This window comes from Syngnathoides biaculeatus, chromosome 5 (assembly GCF_019802595.1).
Source record: "Syngnathoides biaculeatus isolate LvHL_M chromosome 5, ASM1980259v1, whole genome shotgun sequence".
NCBI lineage: Eukaryota > Metazoa > Chordata > Actinopteri > Syngnathiformes > Syngnathidae > Syngnathoides > Syngnathoides biaculeatus.
Genome location: NC_084644.1, coordinates 7997099 through 8021837, shown reverse-complemented (window position 1 = coordinate 8021837; position 24739 = coordinate 7997099). Strand labels below are relative to the sequence as shown.

The 24739-nt window shown below is 43.7% G+C and overlaps 2 protein-coding genes across 5 annotated transcripts in view; both read left to right on the top strand.

Annotated features, from left to right (window-relative positions):
* Positions 1 to 1173: 1173 nt before the first annotated feature.
* On the top strand, positions 1174 to 10685 carry sh3bp5la (SH3-binding domain protein 5-like, a). The gene is made up of 6 exons (XM_061820961.1): positions 1174 to 1870; positions 2036 to 2098; positions 2361 to 2489; positions 5465 to 5629; positions 5735 to 5908; positions 7476 to 10685. Exons 1-6 carry the CDS (start codon positions 1637 to 1639, stop codon positions 7950 to 7952), a joined length of 1242 nt encoding a protein of 413 aa, XP_061676945.1. The 5' UTR covers positions 1174 to 1636; the 3' UTR covers positions 7953 to 10685.
* Positions 10686 to 12319: 1634 nt separating this feature from the next.
* Positions 12320 to 24739, top strand: part of gabbr1a (gamma-aminobutyric acid (GABA) B receptor, 1a) — a 78363-nt gene continuing 65943 nt past the window's right edge. For 2 of the 4 annotated variants that reach the window (XM_061820747.1, XM_061820744.1), the window contains exons 1-5: positions 12320 to 12551; positions 18508 to 18594; positions 18800 to 18864; positions 20091 to 20229; positions 22652 to 22837. In XM_061820747.1, the coding sequence (XP_061676731.1) occupies positions 18516 to 18594; positions 18800 to 18864; positions 20091 to 20229; positions 22652 to 22837 (469 nt within the window). In that variant the 5' untranslated portion in view covers positions 12320 to 12551; positions 18508 to 18515. Of the gene's footprint in view, positions 12552 to 15072; positions 15197 to 18507; positions 18595 to 18799; positions 18865 to 20090; positions 20230 to 21684; positions 21844 to 22651; positions 22838 to 24739 lie in introns of those variants that run through there. The other 2 variants (XM_061820745.1, XM_061820748.1) reach the window with 2 other exon arrangements.

The window sequence follows — 24739 nt, the reverse complement described above, 5'->3', positions numbered from 1 at the left end:
GTGAACAAAACTATGAGGGAGATGGGCTGACCACTTCGCCACTGTTTCACCTCAATGAACCATAAATAAATTTAAAAACATACATTTTTTAAAATGAAAATATGGAGGTGGTCCCTTCACGTTGGCATTTACCAAGCAGGAGGTCCAAAGTTTTATTCCATTTCCATTTTATTCTGTTTTGCTGATGTATGAAGCTGTTAATAAATGAAATAGATGAAATCTCACACGGTCTAGAGATGTTAAATGACAGACTTGTTGGGAATCACTGTTCTAATCACTGGTCTCGCTCATGGCTTGATGTCTGTGCACTCAGGATTTTATTTTAACCCTCATGTAATGTTGCCTTTGCTTTCCTCAACTGCTGTAATTATCTATTTTTGTGTACAATTTCAAAGGGTGCCACTTTAAATTATTTGCAAACCTCTCTCGGACTAATGTCTGGTAAATAAGAGCTTTCGACATCGGTGCCGAATTGTGTGTTCTGCTGTTGCCTTAAAGGTTCGAATGTGACGATGTCAGATGAGTCTGATGTTCAGTATTCACTGTTGTAGAATGCAAACCAGATGATTTATTTTGTAATAATAAAAAAAAGTTTACTTTGCTCTTCAGCTGTGTCACCACGCCACCCATCTTTATTTTCTACATAACCGTTTAATGAAGAAGCCCAAATTTCACTTTTTTTTCCACCCCCAGTTTTCAGTCACCAAAGTCAGGCGTGTGTACCACTCCACCAAGACAAGAATGAAGGCGATGTGAAAAGCTCAAGCTAATTTTTAAATTGGATTTTAAATTTCTTTTTGACTGACAAAACCCACAGTGAAAATATTCTAATTTTATTAAAAAAAAAAACGCTACTTAATGTGCGCCTACAGGTGTCCGTTGGCCTAAAGCTGTCTTTTTATTCATGTCATTTCAGTTGTGGGCTAGACAAAATTGATTTTGCTTCAATATAAAAATTATAGCATCTTAATAATCCAGTTATGAAGTAAGAGCTTTTTTTATTGACAAAATTATATTAACCGTACATTCAAACATACATCTTTTGTCAATGTAACAATGATATAGTTTTTACGCATATACAATTATTCAAACAATTCTGTTCACTTGCATTAGAAATATGAAATTATTAATCGAAAGGAAACGTCACTATAGTACACTTCCGTGTGTCTACGGAAGCCGCACCAGCCCGAAAATCACCTGTTCTAAATTGCAGCGGTACCTCCTTCCACGGTTCTAACGATGGGAGACCGAAACTGCCAACTAGCTCGTTAGCTACCCCGGAAAAAAACTCAATAATGAGGCGTTTGAAGGGTACGAGAGATGACGGACACAGTGAACGGCATCTTAATGTCGTGGCGCTTTATTATTTTCGCCACAAAGGAGAGCGCCGGCATTTTTGTGACGCGTTGACAGGACCGTGCGGTGTGTGCTAGCTTAGCCCCGGTTGCTAAGTGACTCGGTGTGATTTGATATGGCAGCTCGAAAGCGAGCTCGCAACCACTCCAACTCGACGCATTTCCCCATTTACTCACACGTCATTACATTCAACCTTTTCAAAGTATATTTGGCGTATGACTAAAAGTCATAGCGTCCGGGCAGGCACCATATTTTTGTTCACGAAACCAACCGGCCTGGCATGGAGCCAGGGGATTTACGGGAGAGCCCCGCCGGTTCCGGCGAGTCTGACGCCGGGGACAGGAGGGAGGTTCGACCCGACGGGGAAGTCGAGGGCAAAGCTGCCCAAAGTGAGCCAGCGGTGGTCGCGGAGATGTCGCCGAGGGGCAGCTGCCGGGAAGATGTCGGCGGCGATAAAGCGACGAAATTGAGTGAGCAGCTCCACAGCCCCGACGAACTGGACCCCCGAATACAGGTACATAGAACACGAACCACTTCATTAGTAATAGTATTATTTAGTTTTTAAACAATTTTTCAACTTAATTTCTGTTAAAAAAAAAATCTCATGGTAACGTTTAGTTTTTGAAAAAAAATATTTAATTGACAAAAACTTGAAATTGTGGTCATTTTTCTCTCCCAGGAAGAGTTGGAGCACTTGAATGAAGCCAGCGCAGAAATAAACAACCTGGAACTGCAATTGGATGTGAGTTGACAATGTCGGTCGGTGTGCTTTTTCTGAATTTCCGTGGAATCCTGCAGCGAAAACACATGCTCCATCTTCCCAGATGCTGTCAATCAATATGACCATTCCGTTTATCGCAACTGTGAAACCAGAGAACTTTGCATCCGATGATGATAGTTTAGACGTGTTTGAGTGCTTCCAGTCGGACTCCCAGCGCATAACAATTCATGTCTATGTCAGAGGTATTTAATCTTCTTCATATCCTGCTTCTCTTCCTGTCCAGGACGCTCGATCGGGATACCGCAAGATTCTCACCGAGTCTGCCCGGAAACTGAACGCTCACAGCTCGCAGCTGGGTGGTTGCATCGAGAAGGCCAGACCCTACTACGAGGCTCGCCGCCTGGCGAAAGAGGTTTGCACACGCACACAAAAAAAAGTGTTCTCTGTTAATGCTAGATGCTAGTCATGAGCCTTGAGTGTCTTGTTAAGAGTTAATTCCATTATATTACGCACCATGAATTCTGATGGCGTCGTGGTACCTTCGCTTGACTTGAGTGGAGGCAGAGTTGATTCAGTTTCTCAGTGACTGTGTTGAGCACAAAGTCGGCCAGGATAGGCTACAGAACTCTGTGACCCTGAATAGGAGAAGTGGTATTTAGGCTGGTTAGTTGGACGTATCAAAAACTAGTGTTCTTCAATTAACCTTGGTCATCGTAGGAGTCGTCTAAAGACTAGTACCGTAATTTCCGGCCGACAGAGCCCACCTGATTATAAGCCTCACCCAGTACATTTGTAAAGGAAGTACCATTTGGTACATACACAAGCCGCACCTGTGTAAAAGCCGCAAGTGCCCACATTGAAACACTAGATATTTACAAAGACTGTACAGAGAAAGAGTTTTCAAAGTTTTAATACCTTAGCTACGCTTAGCATACCAACAACATGGTAGCAGAGTTCCCCTGTTAGTAACGCATGCGCATTCATCACAAGGGGACTTCTCAGTACGGGGGAGCGCTCGGACAGTCACACTGGTTAAAAAAAAACAAACAAAAAAAAACCCTTCAATCACTGAGACGCGACAGTAACATAGTAGCAACCGCTAGCGCGGCGCTAACAGGGCCAGTTAAAAAAAAAAAAACATCCCGGCAAAAGTCAATTCCTCGACACTTAAATTCCACCGGTCTTACTCTTACTTTTTCCGCTCGAGTGCCCCCTTGCGGCCATTATATATAAAAAAAAAATGCACAAATTAGCCGCATCGCCGCATAAACCGCAGGGTTGAAAGCGTGTGGAAAAAAGTCGCGGCTTATAGGCCGAAAATGATGGTATTTTAGCATCATTTGAAAAATAGCATAGCATAGCTTTGAGTGCTTCTTTTGGTGACTTGGACGTTGTGTTCTGCCATCCCAAACGAACCCCTGCCCCCTACCTATTTACACACAACTCGAATTGCCCTATTGCAATATGTCTGGTCTGATAATGTGTGTCGGTCCCCATGTGTCGTTTGATAACATACCGTTTGTGGTGTCTGTGTCCTAGTCAGATAATGTGTAGTGGTCCCTGTGTGTCGGGTCTAATGAGGTCTTTGGTGGTTCTCGTGTCTCGCCTCTGGAAGCGTGTGGGTGGTGGACTTCTGTTTGGGGTCTGATAATGCGGTGGTTCCTATTTGATGGTCTCAAACTGTTTGCGTGGGGGTCCCTGTATGTAGCAACGTGATGAGAAGCTGCCTTTGTGAAAAAGAGAAAAAAAACAAAAAAGAGCACTTCAAAACCTTCTGAAGTGATCCATAACAAATAAATTCACGGAATAACGGCAGCAAAAGTACATGACCTATTCCGACTGCCCACACTGCTCTTCTCGCAAACAGTGCTCCATTTGTGTGGTCTACGTTGAGTTTTTAGTGCAAGTGACCCCGTTTGAAAGGTCACAGCGGCTTTGACGTGTCAACTTGGAGAGCCCCTTGGTGTTTTTGCAGGTATGAGCTTAACGGTGGATATTTTTAGGAAATAATCAAGGTGTTGTTTTACTGTAGTTTTTTTTTTTGTTTTTTTTTTGACCAGATTTTCTAAAAGTAATATCACGCAAAAATGTTTTGTAACTTAAAGCCCATGTGTCATCCCTATTTATTGGAATGAAAAATACATATAACAATATTCACTTCAATGTATATATGAAAAAATAAATATGAGCAGAGAGCGCGTCATCCATGCGCAACGCTTGGCGAAGTGTCATTCGACATCTAAGTGGTCGCCATATTGGCTGCATCTACTTCCCGTGACTTCACCCTGAGGATTCGCCATTGAAAACACGCTTTGCCACCTACTATGGGAGACGAACGCGCCCCTTCTGACACGGAGGCACTTTTCGAAGAAGAGAAAATCTCAGACCCGAGTGAAGTGACCGGGGCAATAAAACCCAATCGTTTTGAGCCATATTTAGATGATATGTGGCTCACGGCCAAATCACCTCCCTGCCCGATGCACCAACACGCGGCGCTGATAAAAACAACGCCGCCCGTAAGCGACGTTGACGCCGTGGCCAGACCGCCTCCCTGTCCGATCTACTTCCGTGGTGGAGATGAGTCACCGCGGCCCGGCGCCACGAAGAGCTACCCCGCTGAAGCCGTGTTGACAAGGCCCGCGGTGATCCACAAGGCCTGCGGAGGCATTCCGATGCACACTTCGATGATTTACGGATTACACCCCCCCCAACTATTATTTATTTATAGTAGCTGTATACACACCTACCTGTCATTTGGATCCCACGAAGCTCTCGTCCTTTGCACCCGTGCAATCCATTTTTCACGACGAACCGGATCTTTTGGAAAAGTATGAAGCACGAATCCATCCTCCCGAGTGTTCAAGCAGTACCTACCAATACAACGAGCCGGCATTTTGGCTAACACGGAGGAACAAAGAGCTATTTTCCCGCAGGTAAAACTAATAGAAACAAACGAGTCCGCTTGAGTGCGCTACTGCCCTGTGCGTCACTTCCTGCTTCTTGCCAAAAACAAATCCCTTGAGAGGATTTTCAGGGCGGGGAGTTACAAAAAGTCATATACGTCAAAATCACGTTTTGTTGTTAAAAAAAGCGGCTGGGTCCATACCGGCTGCTCTTTTTTTCATTAATAACATAGTAAAAACCATGCATTTCATGACAGTGGACCTTTAATTTCTCTGGAACCTATTATTGGATTTTCGAAAGTCTTGCTGTGTCTTGTTACATGGTTATATCTGGTCTGAAATTGTGTGTGGTGGTCCGTGTGTGCGGTGTCAGATAATCTTTGCGATGGTCCACCTGTGTCAGAACTAATGATGTTTGTGGATCAGGTCAGAAAACAGGTCTGGTAGCCTGTCCTTCGGGGATGACGTGTGGGTCCTTGTGCAGGCTCAGCAGGAGACCCAGAAGGCCGCGCTGAGTTACGAGCGGGCCGTCTCCATGCACACGGCGGCCAGGGAGATGGTCTACGTGGCAGAGCAGGGCCTCATGGCGGATGGAAAGAACACCCTGGACCCGACCTGGCAGGAAATGCTCAACCACGCCACCTCCAAGGTGACAACACACACGCAAGTCATCACGACTTAGGAAAACTGTTGTGTGCGTGCATGTTTGTTTCTTTTTCAGATTGCCTTACGGGTGTGTTTGTGTTTGCTGCAGGTGAACGAGGCCGAGGAGGAGCGTCTCCGCAGCGAGCGCGAGCACATGCGCGTTACTCACGCATGTCAGGAGGCCGAGGCTCGTGTTCAGACCCTGCAGAAGTCCCTGAGGAGAGCCATCATCAAGTCCAAGCCTTATTTCGAGCTCAAGGCTCAGTTCAATCAGATACTGGAGGTGAGGTTCATACATATCGGGACACGGATATAATTCTCATTTTATTGCCTCGAAATACCGCCGTAATGGATCTGAAATGACCCGAACAGGATGTGCTTTAATATTAGACATTCTTTTCTATGACATTCTTTTGGTTTATGCTTTGGCTCATTTTCCATCTGCAGTGTGAAGGGCCGTCCAATAACTTCTGAAAAATTTGGTTGATGTTGAGCAGATTATATTGCTCTAAAGACTTCGGAATTCATTTTGCTGCTTTTGTCACAAGTTGCATCATCGATAAAAATATGGGATCCCGTTCCACTGGCATGCCCAAAGTATGATGTGACTCCACTTCACTGAAGATGTAGTATATTTTGGATCATGAGCAGTTTCTTTCCTACTCTGTACTCATCTCTTCCCATCACTCAAATACAAGTTGTTCTTTTTTTTTTTTTTTTTTTTAAAGATATTTTTCAGAATGTTAATTTGGACTATCATCGCTACGTAGATAACGCACACTTATATCGAGCAGTGTCTTTTGATGACGACAATTCAAATTGAAGTCTTGTGTCACTATTTAAAACAGTTACCGTAATTACCGGCCTACAGAGCGCACCTGGTTATAAGCCTCGCCCAGTACATTTGTAGAGGAAATACCATTTGGTACATACATACGCTGCAGCTGTGTAAAAGCCGTAAGTGCCCACATTGAAACACGGGATATTTACAAAGAAAGACGGTACACAGAGAGTTTACTAGTGCCGCCATGCTAATGCTAGCACTGCCGCACTAACGCTAGCACCGCGCTAATGCTAGTGCCGCACTAACAGGGCTGGTTTAAAAAAAACAAAACCAAACATACAGGTAAAAATCACTGAGACACGGCAGTAACACGCTAGCGCAGCGTTAACAGGGCCGGACCGTTAAAAGTCACATCCTCGGCACATGTATTACACCGGTCTCACTCTTACCTTTTCTGCTCGAGTGCCCCCTTGCGGCCGTTAGGAAAAAAAATGCACAAATTAGCCGCATCACCGCATAAACCGCAGGGTTGAAAGCGTGTGGAAAAAAAGTCGCGGCTTATAGGCCGGAAATTATGGTAAATATGAGTCATTTAAACCACAATAAAACAGATAAGTGCTACTTGTGTACCTAGATCTATATCGTGCCATAGATTCCCAAATCTAGTGCTCACCTGATGTGGATCGAAATGCGCTCCAATTAAAGCTGAATATCTGTAGTTAAAATCTTGTTAATCTTTTACACATCCATGGTGGTGCCGTTTAGAGTCAAAAAAATCTGAGAATTGTATCCATGTTCCAATATTTATTGACATGACTGTTTATAAGGAAGTCATAAAACAGGGATCTCAGGAGCTAGCTGTGTTAACCACTTAAATGCCAATGAAGGTTCTTCTGTTTGTTTTTTTGGTGTGTTTTCTGGTTGTGTGTGTGTGTGTATCTCCCTGTATGTTGTATTTGTGTGTCTACACTATATGTGTGAGTGTGTTCCTTTTTGTGTTTATAATTTTTTTTGTGTGTCTGGCTTGTGGTTGTATGCACGCCTGCGTCCTGCGCACGTCTCCCAGGAGCACAAGACCAAAGTCGTCCACCTGGAGCAGGACGTTTCCAAAGTGAAGACTCGCTATTCCATCGCTCTGAGGAACCTGGAGCAAATCAGCGAGCAGATCCACGCTCAAAGGGGCCGCGACACCCCCGTGCACGGCGGACGCAGCCCCCCCATTGGGGCCGAGTCCGACGCCCAAAAGGAAGGCGAAGCCCGCGGGGGCAGCGGCCTGCCAACCGGCGACCCCGACAAGGAGCGCGAGCGCGCCGGGTCGGACTCCCTGTCTGTTTTCAGCCTGCAGACCATCGCCTCGGATCTGGAAAAGTACGACTCGGTTGAGCACTTGGGAGACCTCAGCGATGCCGGGAGCGCGACCGGCGAGGAGGGCGACCGGGAACAGAACCGGGCGGCGGAGCGGCGGGACAAACTGACCCACGTCAGCGCCCGCCAGCGGCAACAGGAATTCTCGAAGCAACACCACCGCAGCTTCAGCTTGTAGGACAACTTCTACTCCTAAATGTAAACCTAAAACATGGCTGCTGAAGTGTAAATAAGCACACGGTCCACAGCTCGGGACTTTTATCTGTAGACTAACATGGGTGCCCTGCATCCAGTTTAGAAGACACGACGGGAAACCAGGAGGAACATCAGCTAGTTAGAAGGCGCGCTAGCACAGTAAGATGGCTAACTGTCCTGAATTGCAACGCTAACAGAGTCATACCTCGCCATACTATCAGATTGCTAACTCAGTCCTGGTGGGTAAACGGGCACAAATGGATAACTCACGACTGGCATGAATCTGTTAGCGTAAACGCTTACTCCACTCTGAGAGAAGAGTTAGCAAATCCCATAGCTTAGCAAATAGCTGGCAGTGCTAACAGATTGCTGACTTAGTTCGGATGGGGAACTTGCAGGAGACTGTTCGCGCGCCAAGCTAGTTTTAGGAACCCTTTTTTGAGAAAACAGAGTGAAAGTCTGTGGTAGCACTCAAAGCTAGCAAGACTGTGTACTAGCCTGCAATGGTAAGGAGTTGCTAACGTTCACTGGGTATCCAAGCGGGAATCTCTTAGCAATGATGCTAATTTGAAAGTTTAACGTCCAACCCGTTTACTCTTTTTCGGGAACAGGTCAAAGTCATACCATCGCAGGATAAATTGTACACAACTTTGCTTTGCTATGCTACATCGCGAGCACAATTCTCATATTCACTTCTGGCGAGAATCTGTTAGTGTTGCAAGCTTAAAAAATACACATACCGTAACTCCTTTGAAGGCAGAAAGGCAGGCATTGCGAGCTTGTTCTAATTATTAATATATGTTGTGGCTCGCATTCATTGCTTGTATTTATTCCCGACCGGAGTTGTTTAGCGTCTTACTAGCGGTTACGTAAACTCCTTTTGAAAGGAAAGTGCAGGAATCCGTGAACACCACAAGCTAGTTGCAATGTTGACGCACTCAATTAAGGAAATAGAAAACCTCGCACTGCAGATAGCCTTGAGGCATCCTTTACGTGAAATGGTTGCTTGCGCGCATGATCGGGGCGGGGGGGAGGGGGGCAATAATGTATAGTTATCGATGTATCGCAGAGAGACGTTTGTCACGCCACAATCCCGTTTTCACATTTGACGCATTTCCCCCCACGTTCCTCGATGTTGCCCGCAGACACGTGAGCGCCGAGGGCGTCAAAACGACGCTACATGACGATGCTCCTCTTTTTTTTTTTTTTTTCATCTGAGAAAAAGCCCAAACAAAAATTTACATTTTGTTTACAAAACGTAAGACCTTGGCTGGCACTCCCGTCCTTATCCACTATACAGGGCTCCCGTATACGGAGTATGCGATTAAATTGTTTTAACCTATACAAAATAAAAATCCCGATGTAGTGATAGAGTGTAGGGAATGATTATGAACATGAGGCACTCGTTACTTACAAATGAATCACAACAGTGGGATTTTTAGTCATGTGTACATATATATATTATGATATAAAAGTTGCTGTATAGTGATTAGAGAATAGAATATAGTGAATCATTCGGAACCGCCCTTAAGTTTCTTCATTCTTTTGCATTTTCTTTCTTTTATCAGAACTGCATGGCCGCAGGACAACATAACAGTTTGAACTTCCGCCTACCTTAGTTTTAATTTGAATTTGAGCGTAGGACAGAACAAATATATACACCCTGGATGATGTTTTTTTTTTTTTTTTAAATCTCTTTTTTACGTTCTGTGACATTTGCAAGAACACAGAACTTTGATGTTGGACGCAATTTCGTAACCTAAAATGTTTTAAATGATAATAGTGAATATGGATTTTAATGTCGGAACCTAAGATTTGGGTACAAAAATTCTGAAACTCCCGGACCCGGCTTTGTAGCATTTGCATGTTCTCCCTGTCCCTGTGTGGGTTTTCTCCGGGCATTCTGTTTTCCTCCCACATCCCAAAAACATGCAACATTAATTGGACACTCTAAATTGCCCGTAGGTGTGATTGTGAGTGCGGCTGTTTGTCTCCATGTGCCCTGCGATTGGCTGGCAACCAGTTCAGGGTGTACTCCGCCTCCTGCCCGTTGACACCTGGGATAGGCTCCAGCACTCCCGTGACCCTCGTGAGGATAAGCGGCTAAGAAAATGGATGGATTGTGAAACTTTGAGAACTCCAGTTTTTAATTTATTCAGTGGAAAATTTTGATGCTAATTTACAAATATTTTTGCACTCATCCATGTCTTAAATGTACTCAAGAATTCTATAACTCCAAAAAAATTAAGATTCCACACATCTTGAGAAAATTCAGAGCGTAAATAGTAGTAATGGCAAGAGGCCAGTTGTGACACCAACAGAAGAGTTGTGATGCTTTTGCTTCTATTTATTTTTTTTAAATATTAAAAAGAAGAAATGTTCTTTTAAAACCCCAATTTTTGGGGAAAAAAAGGTTTGAAACTGCAATTCAAATCTTGGTCAATCACAAAATTGAATTGAGATTTTTTTGTTCTTACCTGCTTTGTATGCCTTATTTTCTTGTGTGTGTGTGACAGTGATGGCCTGATGTGAATTGTGAATGTTATAATTATGTACATCATGAACGCAATGTTGGTAAATATTGATCCATATTGAACTTGGTGAGTTGTACAGAAGAAACAAAAAGGCTCACGTTTACACCCCTCCCCCACCCACCACCACATCCCCTTCAGCAAGGGCAAAAAATCATAAATAAAACAAAGTTTGTGCTTATTGACATATTCGTGTTTAAGTGATGGTTGATGTGGGATGGCAGAGCAAGAGGTGAAGTCTTCCTTTGCCTGCCTGCAATTAGTCACCATTTTATAGATAAAATTATACCGGATTAGAAAAATGAAAGGAATAGAAGAAAATGATGAAAAAAAAAATGACCCAATAGATGGAAAAAGATGGGAAGAAAATGATTAAAAAAAAAAATGACCAACAGATGGAAAAAGATGGTCATGGGTGAAAGACGTTGAAAAGAGCCTAATCGAATAAAGCCAGGAATATGCAAAAGGGATGGAAAAGAGATGAAAAGTTCCAAATTAAAGAATAGAATGGATAAGAGGATTGTGTGGAAGAAAAAGGATGAATAGATGAACATTTGATAATGAATGGAATGGGCGGGGGGGGGGGGGGTAGAAAAGACCGAAATAGATGAACGTGAAGGATGATTACTTGAATAAAAGATGAAAAAAGGAGGGGAAAGGAAAGGATAGAAGAAAGGAATCTACAGAAAGTGATGGAAAAGATTGGTGGAAATGGAAAATATGGGTAGATTAAAGTAATTGATCCATAAATTGATAGAACGTCAACACAGTATACCAATGAAAAGTAATGGAAAGGCTCGAATGAATGGAAGTATGGAGAAGAGGAATGGGTAGAAGAAAAAGAGTTCCTGGGAAAGTAGTACAAAAGGACAGAATAGATGGAAGTAAAGAAAATGGTAGCGATGACTAGGTAAAAGATAGACATAATATAATAAACATAATAGAGAAAAATCTGGGGGGAAATTGTGGGAAGAGGACTACGTGAAATAGCGGGACAGTGGGCTCAGATGGTAAATCGTTGGCCTCACAGTTCTGAGGACCCGGGTTCGATCCCGGCCTCGCCTGTGTGGAGTTTGGATGTTCTCCCTGTGCCTGTGTGGGTTTTCTCCGGGAACTCCTTTTTCCTCCCACGTCTCAAAAAAAAAAAAAAAAAAAAAACCGCAACAATAATTGGACACTAAATTGCCCCTAGGTGTGATTGTGAGTGCGGCAGTTTGTCTCCCGATGCCCTGCGATTGGCTGGCAACCAGTTCAGGGTATACTGCGCCTCCTGCTTGTTGACAGCTGGGATAGGGTCCAGCAACTTCCCGTGACCTTTGTGAGGACAAGCGGCTAAGAAAATGGATCGACGGACACGAAATTAAGACGTCTGGAAAAGCAATGGGTGAAAGAAGGATGAGGAAAAAATGGAACAGGTGAATGATGAAAGCAAGGGATGGGAAAAGGAACAGGTGAAAAAATGAAAATACTCGACTTTTTAGGAGGACAGAAAAGACGAGTGAGAAATGTTGGCTACACTAGTAGCATGCAGAACAACCAATGCGGTAAAAGAGCCTTTAAGCCCGGAGACTCGACTCGACTGGATTTAATTTTAATACAACGGGCTCGTGTCGACACGGCTCCCCCCGCATCCGAGCCTTGTCCCCCGACTCCTTCCTTAAGGAGCCCAAACCCAAAATTCCGAGCAGCTCGCTTATTCCAAGATGGAGTCTCGAGCTCGGCTCCAGGAGGGGCTCGTGCGCATGCGCGCGTCTTCATGACGACATCGGCAGGGAATTAGCTCCAGATTGTAAAGCAGGGAAGGAAGGCGGGAGGAGGAGGAGGAGGAGGCTTCTACCGCTTAGTCGGTGTATATAGTGCATGTCTGTCTCGTTTATTTTGTAGCCATCCATCTTTTTTTTTCGCTTTTACGTTGCCTGCCGACGTCCTTTCCACGCAAAAGCAGATAGAACCCTCGATCCCAAAAACAGCCATAGAAGAAGAGGCGCAAAAATGCACATTTGGACCAGAGTGTGTCTTTTTTAAATCTTACTTTTCGTTACCAAGTCAAGGTAGGTGCGGTTTGCATCACTAGTGTCAAGTGCCTGGGATTGTGTCTGTGTTTACGTTGTGATTTAGACACGGTCCGGTTCGGCTGAGCTGCAGCGGAATGATGCGTTTAAGTACCAGCTACATGGCTTTGCGCACCGTCTACGTTTGACACAAGCCACGTTGATCCGTTCGCGCTACGTCTACGCTTGGTACCAGTCAGAACCATACGGTTCGGGTCCCTCTCGATAGCTTTATTTATTTATTTATTTATTTATTTTGTGACCACCTGCTCATGACCCCTTGCGCGTACACGGACGGGCTTCTCCGAGTTGACGTGAACGCGCCTTCAGCTTCCGGCATTTGGATGGATGCTTGGACCGATCGGGGTCGAACCCACGCAGCTGCCGATCTCATCTGAAGTCCAAGTTTACGATTTACTTGGTGTCAAAACTCACTCGGTGTAAATATTTAGTATTTAATGTTTGCCGACGATTGATACCGTGCAGATTACAGACACGATACTTAAAAAAAAAAAATCACGAAACTGGATAATCAATGTACCAGAGTGTTTCAACGGTGGTATCCGTTTTATAGATAACCATAACAGCACTATGATGATACAGCTATTTTTAGTCATATACAAATACACTATATCACGATATCGGTATCACAAAACTGCAGTAATATCCAAATTTGTATATGGGTTTATTGATACTGTACCGTAAGCGCTACAATATGATATGTTGTAACATTATTATACGAAATAGATTTTTTTTCGCACCTGATTATAAGCCTCATCCAGTACATTCGTAAAGGAAATACCATTTGGTACATAGATAAGCCGCAAGTGCCCAGATTGAAACCCACGTTGAAACACGGGATATTTACAAAGAAAGACGGTACACAATACCTCAGCTTAGTTTAGCATAGCAACAACATGGTAGTACGAACTGGGCTGGTAAAAAAAAACAAACCAAAACAAAAAAACACAGTAGCAACGGGGTAGGACACCACAAACGGGGGCTGCTTAAAAAAAAAAAAAAAACATGCCTAAATCACTGAGACGCGGCAATAACACAGCAGCAACGCGCTAGCTAGCACGGCGCTAACAGGGCCAGTTAATAAATAAAAATAAATAAAACACATAGTGGTAAAAATCACTGAGACGTGGCAATAACACAGCAGCAACAGGCTAGCGCAGCGCTAACAGGGCCGGTTAAACAAAAACATACTGGTAAAAGTCACTTCCTCGGCACATATAGGTGTCACTGTTACCTTTTCTGCTCGGGTGCCCCCTTGCAGCCGTTAGAAAAAAATGCACAAATTAGCCGCATCACCGCATAAGCTGCACGGTTGAAACCTTGTGAAAAAAGTCGCGGCTTAGAGGCTGGAAATTCCGGTAAGTACTTTACTTCTGCTATGATACAGATCAATATCCCGATACAGCAATTAACAATATTGACATTTCACGGTGGTGTGTCCATACTTTAGTGTAAGATGACAATATAAGATCCAAACATAAAATCAATAATAATTAGACCTCAACAATATAATATATATAAAAACTAATGATATCTCATCCATTTTCTGAGCCGTTTATCCTCATAAGCGTCACGGGAGTCTATCCCAGCTAACATCAGGCAAGAGGCGGGGTACACCCTGAGCTGGTTGCCGGCCAATCGCATGGAGACAACAGCCGCACTCACAATCAAACCTTGGGGCAATTTAGAGGGTCCAATGAATGTTGCGTGTTTTTTTTGGGAACGTGGGTGGAAACTGGAGTGCCCGGGGAAAAACCCACGCAGGCACGGGGAGAACATGCAAACAGGCGGGGCCGGGATTGAACCCGGGTCCTCAGAACTGTGAGGTCAATCTTCTAGTTGTCCCACCGTTAGTACAGCCCACATATGAGAACAGACTTTGCTCGTAAATAGTGATACTCAGTAGCTGGGATCGCTAAAACGGTGATGCGTCGGTTCTCGACCACAATCCGTTCCAGAAATTGGTTCGAAAAGTGAATTGTTCGAAAACCGAATCGATGTTTCCCATGACAATGAATGGAAAAAGAAATAATGCATTCCAAGCCTAAAAAATTTTGCCCTTTTAAAACATTTTTTTTTAGCTTTTCCTGATAATAAACTGTGGAGAAGAAATACATATACAGTTATGTCTACTTCCTGGCCTGTGGAAGGATGAGGGGCAGTACAGGAGGGCGGGGGTTAAAAATGTGGGTTGAGGAAGGTTTGCATAAGCGTATTAATATTTCAGCAAGGAGGTAGAAAAGCCGTCGTCATGCAGTGTTGCGGAGTCGAGCCGGCGGGGGGGGTTGGGGGGCGCTGTCCGCGCTCCCCAAGCCCAAGTTGCATTTCAACCTTGAGGCCAGTTGACACGCACGCACTGCTTTCATCTGGCCCAGTGTGTGATGTGCTGCTATTAACCGACTCCTTCTCTCTCTCTCTCTCTCTCTTCGCTCTCTCTCTCTCTCTCTCTCTCCCATCACCCCCCCCCCCCCAACACACACACTCTCCTCTTTGGTGTGAGGTGGTGTCTACTTCCTGCACGCCTCCTTGTCAGCACAAGTCTAAAAATATTGTGGGCTTCCAGCAGAGTTTGTCCGTCTTCCACCGGCCGGCAAACCTTCCCACCATCTGTCTCCTGCGTGGAGGTGTGCCGATTTGCGTTTTAGGCGCGCGTTCACACAAATAAACCGTATAGTTTGACAAAAATAGCTCATTTTTAGTGATTGTGTTTTATGTGTTTCTATACTGAGCGGGGTCAGTTATTGTCTTGCTCGTTTGTTCCTGAATTTCTTCAGATCTCAGCTTATTGTCTGGATTTTGGTGATCTTTTGATCAACTTCGCTTTGTTCCGGCAGGTCGTATTTAAGTGATTTCTTGACTGACAGGCGTTGAAGAGAAATTGAATTGATAAACCGCAGTTATTTTAAAAGGGAGGATCACTTTTTCCCGCAAGGCCATGTAAATTTGAATGTTTTTACGCTCCCTTAGAGGTCAAGTGTCCCCCCTATAAACATAGATATTGAAATGAAAAATACCTATAAAATTATTCACTTCAATGTCTATACGAAAAAATAGATATGAGCGGAGAGCGCGCCATCCATGCGCAAGGTTGCTGAACTGTCATTCGACGACATCTGAGTGGTCGCCACATTGGCTGCATCCCCTGCCCGTGACGTCACCCCGGACATTCGCCATTGAAAAGACGCTTTGCCACCTACTCTGGGAGACGAACGCGCCCCTTCTGACACGGAAGCACTTTTCGAAGAAGAGAACATCTCACAACGGAGCGAAGTGTTCGGGGCAATGTTACCCTATCGTTTCGAGCCATGTTTAGATGATATGCGGATCACTTCTAACGATCAACAGACTCCCCAACAGTATGACAGTATGTAGCGTACTCACTCAGCCGCGAGCGATGACAACGCCGCGGCCCAGGTGTGACAAGCCGATCGTGGCTTTAGCCGGGCCGCTTTACGTTGTTGTCGTCGCTCGTACTGAGTGCGCCATTGTTTATCACCGCCGACGGCGGCGGCTATGGGGCGAGCCCGATGCAGAAGCTGTGCGATGCGCGCATCAACATATTTTGGATCCCTGTCATATGTACACGGATCTTTTGTTACATTATGAGAGACGAATTACATGTTTCCCTTGAGAGGATTTTCATGGCAGGAGTTAAAAAAATCCATATACGTCAAAATCATGTTTTGTGGTGGGGGAAAAAAAAAACGGATGGGTCCATACCGACTGCTGTTTTTTCATTAATAACATACTATAAATCATCAATTTCATGACACCTGACCTTTAATAATAAAAAACATGTAGTCCAGGGTCTCCCTTCGAGATAGGGTGAGAAGCTCGCTCATCCGGGAGAGGCTCAAACTCGAACTGCTGCCCAGATAAGCGGTAGAAGATGGATGGATGGATTTAAAAATGTCATATTTTGTTTCCTTATGCTGTCCTTGATGATTTTTTTTCTTTACTTTTATGATGATGGGAAACATTTAAGTGTAACAAAAATGCAAAATAAAAAAAGTCAGTAAGGGGACATATGTGGGGGTACATACATTCTATACATACTGTATATATCCATCCATCCATTTTCTTAGCCGCTTATCCTCACAAGTGTCGCAGGGAGCGCTGGAGCCTCTCCCAGCTGTCAACGGGCAGGAGGTGGGGCACACCCTGAACTGGTCGCCAGCCAATCGCAGGCCACATCGAAACAAACAGCTGCACTCACAATCATAGCTAGGGGCAATTTAGAGTGTCCAATTAAGATTCATCCCTCCATTTTCTTAGCCGCTTATCCTCACGAGGGTTGCAGGAAGTGCTGGAACCTATCCCAGCTGTCAAAGGTAAGGAGGCGGGGTGCACCCTGAACTGGTTGCCAGCCAATCGCAGGGTACATCAAGACAAACAGCCGCACTCTCCATCACACCTAGGGGCAATTTATAGTGTTCACTTAATATTCATCCATCCATTTCTTTAGCCGCTTATCCTCACAAGGGTCGCGGGAGTGCTGGAGCCTATCCGAGGAGTCAACCGGCAGGAGGCGGGGTGCACCCTGAACCGGTTGCCAGACAATCGCAGGGCACATCGAGACAAACATTCGCACTCACAATCACACCTAGGGGCAATTTAGAGGGTACAATTAATGTTGCATGTTTTCGGGATGTGGGAGGAAACCGGAAACCCACCCAGGCGCGGGAGGAAACATGCAAACTCCACACAGGCGGGGCCGGGATCGAACCCGGGACCTCAGAACTGTGAAGCCAACGCTTTCTAGCTGTTCCACTGTGCCGCCCATACTCTACGTAGACATACAAAAACAGCTTTGGTTTGAAGTTTCCCAAAGATGGATAATTATTCCAAAGTGCAAACGGACAACTATATTTAGCGTCTTTGTTTTGTGTGCGCGTGCGTGTATGCACGTGTGCCAGAATGCTCACGGGACTACAGTACCCGTTTGAAATCTTTGTATTCGGATTTTTGGACTTGTTAGCGTCGTCTAGCACTTGGACTCATTTATGGCACTCGGGTGCCCGAATTGATGCTTGACAGAAGGATGACAGAAATGCAAGGACGTCAACACCGGCTATTTGAATCCCACTAGGAGTACTGGAATCTCTACAGTTGAATCACTGAATGAATTGGGAAATACTTTCGGACCACCGGTACCACCGCTAGTATCTCTACGGCAACGGTGAAACACTCGCGATATGGCTCTGAAACATTAAAACACTCGAAAGACTGGACTTCAGGAGTTGTTTGGAACTCGAGTAGCACCGGGAACATTTGCACTATAGAAACACGAGGAGTACTTTGACCCCCATTGTGTTGAAGTACTGGACTCACTCCACGGCCACTAGAACACAAGTACTTAGCAACATAGCAACATAGAAGCGCTACAAATACGAGGAAGACTACAAACACTGCCGATTAATGGGGCTTCAATTCATTTCAATGTGGAGCACTTACTTGGTCAAGGAACAAAAATAAAGTTATAACTTACAAAAGCAGCTGGTAAAGCGTTGGCCTCCCAGTTCAGAGGTCCTGGGTTCAATCCCAGACCCGCCTGTGTAGAGTTTGCATGCAACATTAATTGGACACCCTAAATTAGGGGCAATTTATTTGTGATTGCGGCTGTTTGTCTCGATGTGCCCCGCGATTGGCCGGCGACCGGTTCAAGGTGTAGCCCGCGCCCTGCCCGTTGACAGCTGGGATAGGCTCCAGCACTCCCCGCGACCCTCGTGAGGTTAAGCGATGAAGACAATGGATGGATGTACTGATATCTGAGCACCAGAATTCCAGGAAACTCTTCAGGAACGACTGTACTACATCACAATTGGACAAAAACAGACTCCCGGAAATATCTGGATCCAGTAAAAGTGTATTTTTAAAATTTTCTGCAAATTTACTTCGCATTCGTGAACCCTTCGTCGTCTGTTTTGTTTTCTAGGTGGAGCCATGGCGGCGCTTTTGTTTCTACTGATTCTCCAGGCTCTTCCATCTCTTGTTGTGCCCATCCATAATTCATCATCCGGAGGTAATTTGTGCATGCGTGCGCGAGTGCTTGACCGTGCGTGGGATGACGGGAAGGAATGAACTCTGTCAGGAGTGCGATTTGTCAGATAAACTGAGCGTGTGTCATGTCGCGTTTGCCGTGATATATCAACGGCTTCCTCGACGGTGGAAGCATTCTTTTATTTTCTTTCTCTCACTCTTTCTCTCTTTCTCCCTCCCTCTCTCAGGCTGCGCCATCATTCGGCCTCCGAGGGATGGAGGCATCCGGTACAGAGGCTTGACGCAAGAACAGGTACGACTCACTGACAAATACATTCAAAAGTAGAGAGTGTAGAGCAAGTACTGTGGTGCCTCGGTTCTCGACCACGATCCGTTCCAGAAAATGGTTTGAGAAGTGATTTGTTCGAAAACCGAATCGCTGTTTCCCATTACAATGAATGGGAAAAGAAATAATGCGTTCCAAGACTAAAAAAAATAAAAAAAAAAGGCTTTTAACCCTTTCCAGGCAGGGGTTGCAAATTTGCAACAGGTTTAATATAATCGTAAATTTTAAGTCCAGAGTATCATTTTCTGAAAGTAGCAGATTTTTCTCTCTGCAAAACTTTATTTGGTCCACAGAGGGTTAAACCATTTTTTTTTTAGCTTTTCCTGATAATAAACTGCATAGCAGAAATACATGTATAGTTCTCGACCACAATCCGTTCCAGAAAACGGTTCAAGAAGTGATTTGCTCCAGAACCGAATTGATGTTTCCTATTACAATGAATGGAAAAAGAAATAATGCGTTCCAAGCCTATAAGATAATTTTTTTTAAAAAGCATTTTAAAAGCTTTTCCTGATAATAAACTCCATACTATGAATCCATGTAAAGTTTAAATACTTCATATGATGAAATAATTTAAGAAATATTTATTTTTTTGCTTAAAATGTATGCTTTAGTAGTAGAGTACGCCAGGCTGGGAGCGCATTGCCTTATCTGTAGCGACTCGGCCCCCAGCCTTGTAAACTTTTTTTTAGTAACAAAAGTGCAGAATAACTTTTAAACAAGCAACTTGCCTTCTAAGGAGCCACAATTGGGGGTTAATATGGTAGTACTCGATAAGAAGGAAAAACTAAAGTCACTACCGGGACACGTCAGTGTGCAGAGGTTACGTTATACAGAATAACAAAAGTGCGCTGGTTGCGCTGCGCGTGTTATGTCATTTCCGGGGTTTTTTTTCAGGGGGCCTTCGAATAGACAATAACAAAACGCGTCGTGGGTCAGCTGGTCTAACCCTAACTCTAACTTAACCGGTTATTTTCGGGTTTTGTCGGGGGCATTCAAGGAACAATTTTCGTTTGAAAACAGAAGCAAAAAAATCTCGTTCGAAAACCGATTTGTTAAAAAACGGGGACGTTCGAGAATCGAGGCTTTACTGTACTTGACTTTTTTTCTGGCCGCCACCATATGGCACGGTCTCAAGAGTACTTGAAAGCGTGAGTTGCATCCACGTCGTTTTCGTCGCTCTGCCCCTGCAGATCCGCAGTGTTCAGATCCTGCCCGTGGATTACGAGATCGAGTACATCTGCCGCGGGAACCGCGTGATCGTCGGGCCCAAAGTCAGGAAGTGTTTGCCCAACGGCACGTGGACGGACATGACACAGCACAGTAGCTGTTGTGAGTACTCAAGAGTTTTTTCTTTTTAATAAGGGCTCGAGGAACACGTAATGTGAAGGCCTTTTTTTTTTTTCTTTAAGATGCAATTTTTCCATCTGGTTTCTGCTTTTTCTAAACAACCTAAAATTTCGTCGGCACATCTTTGGTGAGAGAGCACACAAATAAGTCTCAAAAATCCATGTAGGCTTTGGCTGGTATCATATTCTAACGGTTTGATAACAGCGAGGAAAAATATTGCACTCACGCAGCGCCACAATATCGTTAATACATCTTTAAAATGTGTTAGTTTGGGTTGTATTTTTTTTTTTTGGTTCCATTGATTGCACTCCGTAGGTACATTAGTAAATGTAAAAAAAAAAAAAAAAGTAATTTTTTTCTCAATGAAATAAAAACTCTTGTACACAGGTGTCAAACTCACAGCCCGGGGGCCAGATTCGGCCCACTGCATAATTTTATGCGGCCCGCGAAGGGGAATCATCGGTGTCAAAATCTGTGATTCTTTTGAAAATATGTCCCGTTTCAATTTGTTATGTATCCTAAATGATGTTGAGATATTTTTGTTGCCAAACATGAACAATGGTTGAAAAACCCATTACACTTGATTTATGATCCCAAAAGTAGTTCATAGATTTCATGTGTAAATATGATGATGGGGATTCAGGATTTCTATAGTTTTACCATATCGGCCCTCTGAGGGAAATCGTAGCTACAATGTGCCCCGTGACAAAAATGACTTTGACACCCTTGCTCTAGTACAACAGTAAAAGTAGTTATTTCTTCAACTATGAGGTACTACCATAACCATACCATAACGCTTTTTGAACTAATGTCAGAACCAACTGCTGTTAGCAAGTTATCGTCCTCAGTAACAAGTTTATCGTATTTATTTGGCCAATTCTAGGCGTGTTAACTTTTAGCTAGTTGCAAAATTCATATTAATCCTCCTTGAATTGAACAAAGAGTAATGAGTTGTGGTTTTGTAGTTACGATACCGGATTGGAAGTATTGTCTTCTTTAGCAACCATTCTTCGTAAACACGTTTTGTATATTCTTGTCCCACCATGTCGCAGTACCTGAAATATACGTGGTCAACTATTTTGACAAGGGGTAAACTCGGAGGGCCGACTAGCTAGCTAGCCTGCGCCAGCAATGGTGGTAACACTGATGGAAAGTTACCTGATTTTTTTTTTTTTTTTTAAACCACGGGATACTTTGAAATCAGTAACTTCCGCTTGCCGAGATCCGTTCCTGAAGTTGAACAGAAACGTGATCGACATTGGTTTGAAGTAGCCATTTTGGGCCAATTCTGTGCTTCATCCTTCACAATGAAAAAAAATAAATAAATAAAATAAATTAGCCCCCAATATCAGTCCCACTAATTGACACAAAATTGGGAAGAGATGTCTATTGTAACAGGAAGTAGGAAAATCAAGCAGGAAGTCAGAGATTTTCCTTTAAAGCATGTCCACCATATGACCCCCAAAAGTCACTTTGTAGACAAGCTAGAAAAATAGCCCCTGATAGCAGCATTACATTTAGCTAACATTGTAGCCAGCAAAGCCAAACATATGAACGTAGATAGATCGATTTGTTTGACGTTAGGCCATTTGTCAGGTAACTAAAGTTGCAATTTAGTGGCTTGACGATACATGAATGCTAGCTGAGCTTGGCTAATTTTACTGCTAAATATCAGTGTGTAAGTGTTGTTGTTGTGATAGCATGTAAGTGCTTTTAACACTTAGCGAATATTTTAGCCTGCAAAGTTTTTTTTGATGCTAGTTGTGTTTGTGAGGCGACCAGATCTCAAATATTTCTGTATGTGTATCCAGATTAGCGCTATTTTTACTGACAATGTGCTAAATAAATGCTACTGTTATCAGTGTCTAGTGGGGCAAATAATGATAACATAGCATAACGATCATCTAATTAAGAATGCATCTAATCTTACTGCTGAATCTTAGCATTGTAGTGTTGTTAGAGGACATTAGCGTGGCTAAAAAGGGAAATGAAAAAAAAATAGTTACAACCACGCAATAATTTTCCAAGACAATCATGAATGAAAATTTTCCAAAAATGTTATTTCTTCATCTCACACGCACAAACAAATTTCCACAATAGATAGCGGCGAAAGCTAAAGCAGCACATTACAATTACCACAATGGTCACTGACTTGTTGCTAAATCAAAGCTATAGTTAACACACGCGTGACCCTCATAAGGATAAGCGGGTCAGACAAATGGATGGATGGGTAGTTAACACACAGCTAAATATTAATAGCCCCGATTTATTTGGGCAGCTCCTTCAGGTAATCATTGTTACGTGTCAATGTCTTTAAAATCACACTTTCCACTTCTCGCTGTTGTAGCCGGATTTGTTAGCCTCTTTAGCTTTGTGACGCTAACGCCCGATTTCTCTGTGCCAGTGTTGCTGTGCCCTCGCGTGTGGACGTCCCTGGAGAACGGCCAGGTGACCGTGAGACCCCCGGGCCTGCCGTTGGAGGGCTCGGTCCTGCACTACCGCTGCCACGGGGGCTTCGTGCTGGAGGGACGCAACGTCAGCCACTGCACCAAGCTGGGAAAGTGGGACGCGCCGAAGCCCATCTGCCTCTGTGAGTAGCACCGTCACACGACCAAAGCAAATTACACCAAATCCGTAATCATTTGCTTGCGTTTCTGTCATTTGTACGCTAATCACCAATCACTGAATAGATTGATGTAGGTTATCTTGTGTTATTTAAGAAGTTTTCGCTCACACATTTTCTGAAAAGAGCAAAATATAAAAAAAGAGTTATTAAGTTTCACACTTCATGGAGGACAAAGCTTTCCAGAGCCCAACTACCGTAATTTCCGGCCTATTTTCACACACTTTCAACTAATTGGTGCATTTTTTTCTAATGACCACAAGGGGGCACTCGAGCAGAAAAGGTAAGAGTGAGACCGCTGGAATATATGTGCCGAGGAAGTGACTTTTACTGGTCCGGCCCTGTTAGCGCTGCACTAGCGTGTTACTGCCGTGACTCAATGACTTTTACCGGTATGGTTTTTTTTTTTTTTACCGGCCCTGTTAGCGCTGCGGCACTAGCGTTAAACTCTGTGTCTTTCTTTCTAAATATCTTGTGTTTCAATGTGGGCACTAGCGGCCATTACATGGCTGCGGCTTATTTATTTACCAAATGGTATTTCCTTTACAAATGTACAGGTGAGCTCTGTAGGCCGGAAATTATGGTACTAGCCAGTTAAATCTATCTATCTATCTATCTATCTATCTAGCTATCTAGCTATCTAGCTATCTATCTATCTATCTATCTATCTATCTATCTATATCTATCTATCTATCTATCTATCTATCTATCTATCTATCTATCTATCATCTATCTATCTATCTATCTATCTATCTATCTGTCTATCTGTCTATCCGTCCATATTATATAAAACATGTCTGCTAATGCTGTTTGATCACTGCTTTACCAATAAAACTCACACATTTTATTCCTGAAGTGGACTTTTTTTTTTTCTTTTTCGGGGCAACAAATTGCAAATCCCCTCCCCTACTTTTGTGATATCTGCACATATTTAGGATAATATTATGTAAGTGTCACAAAAGAACCTGGGACACAAATCTCTCCGTGCCACAGTCAAATCAAGTGAGTGACTGCATCAATAAAGTGTCAACATTTGCTCACATGAGCGCAAATGAATTTGGAATTTGGTGAAAGAAAGCCACGGCTTTGCCAGCTGGTTATCAGCGTTGTCACGGAAACCCATAAAGTTGCTATGGGAATCTTTGGATTACCAAAAAGGAGCACTCAGACAATGTGAAAGTAGGTTGCGTAATCCCGAACAATTTGAAAACGCGGTGCGGCGTTGACTTGTTGAGCATTTGTGGCTTTTTAAAAGCTTGGAGAGCATTTTTCAAGGCATTTAGCCAAAGTCTGACGCGTCACTGATCAAAAAGGATAAAACGTGTGGCGCTGAATTGGATCCTTTTGATATCTCCTGTGTAGATTTGATGAGATTACGTAAAAAAAAAGCCACTGGCACTCCGCACCCCCTGCTCAGCGTCGACACGATCGCGCTGTCGTTTAAATTCCCTTGAACTGATTTACTGGCAGCTGTTTTCAAAGCAGTTCCACATACTGGCAGCTGTTTTACTGCATTGTGACTGATCCCTCAAATTCTGTGACAATTTAAGCATCAAACCCACCGAAATTAGAGAGTAGGCTCTTCTTTCACCAGAAAAAAAAATGGAGGGACAGAATAGCGGCACAGAGGGCAGATATGGAGAGAAAAGTAGGTGAGCGACTGGGGAAGACGTGAACCAACAGAAATAACAATAACCTCGATGGCATTCTTTCACCCTGCAATTTAATGACTTCACCAGAAGTGATCCAAAATACATAAAAACAAAAATATTTGAAAATCTCATTAGTTTGTATTGGTCCTTACAAAGATGTAAAAAAAAATACTCAGTGTATTAATGTCAGCTCCGCTATTAATACATTTCTTAAAAG

Excerpts from the sequence above, each read along its gene's own strand:
- sh3bp5la (XM_061820961.1), top strand. The coding sequence starts at position 1,637 with ATGGAGCCAGGGGATTTACGGGAGAGCCCCGCCGGTTCCGGCGAGTCT. Across the intron at positions 1,871-2,035 it reads AACTGGACCCCCGAATACAG|GAAGAGTTGGAGCACTTGAA; the intron begins GTACATAGAACA and ends TTTCTCTCCCAG. Across the intron at positions 5,909-7,475 it reads AGTTCAATCAGATACTGGAG|GAGCACAAGACCAAAGTCGT; the intron begins GTGAGGTTCATA and ends CACGTCTCCCAG.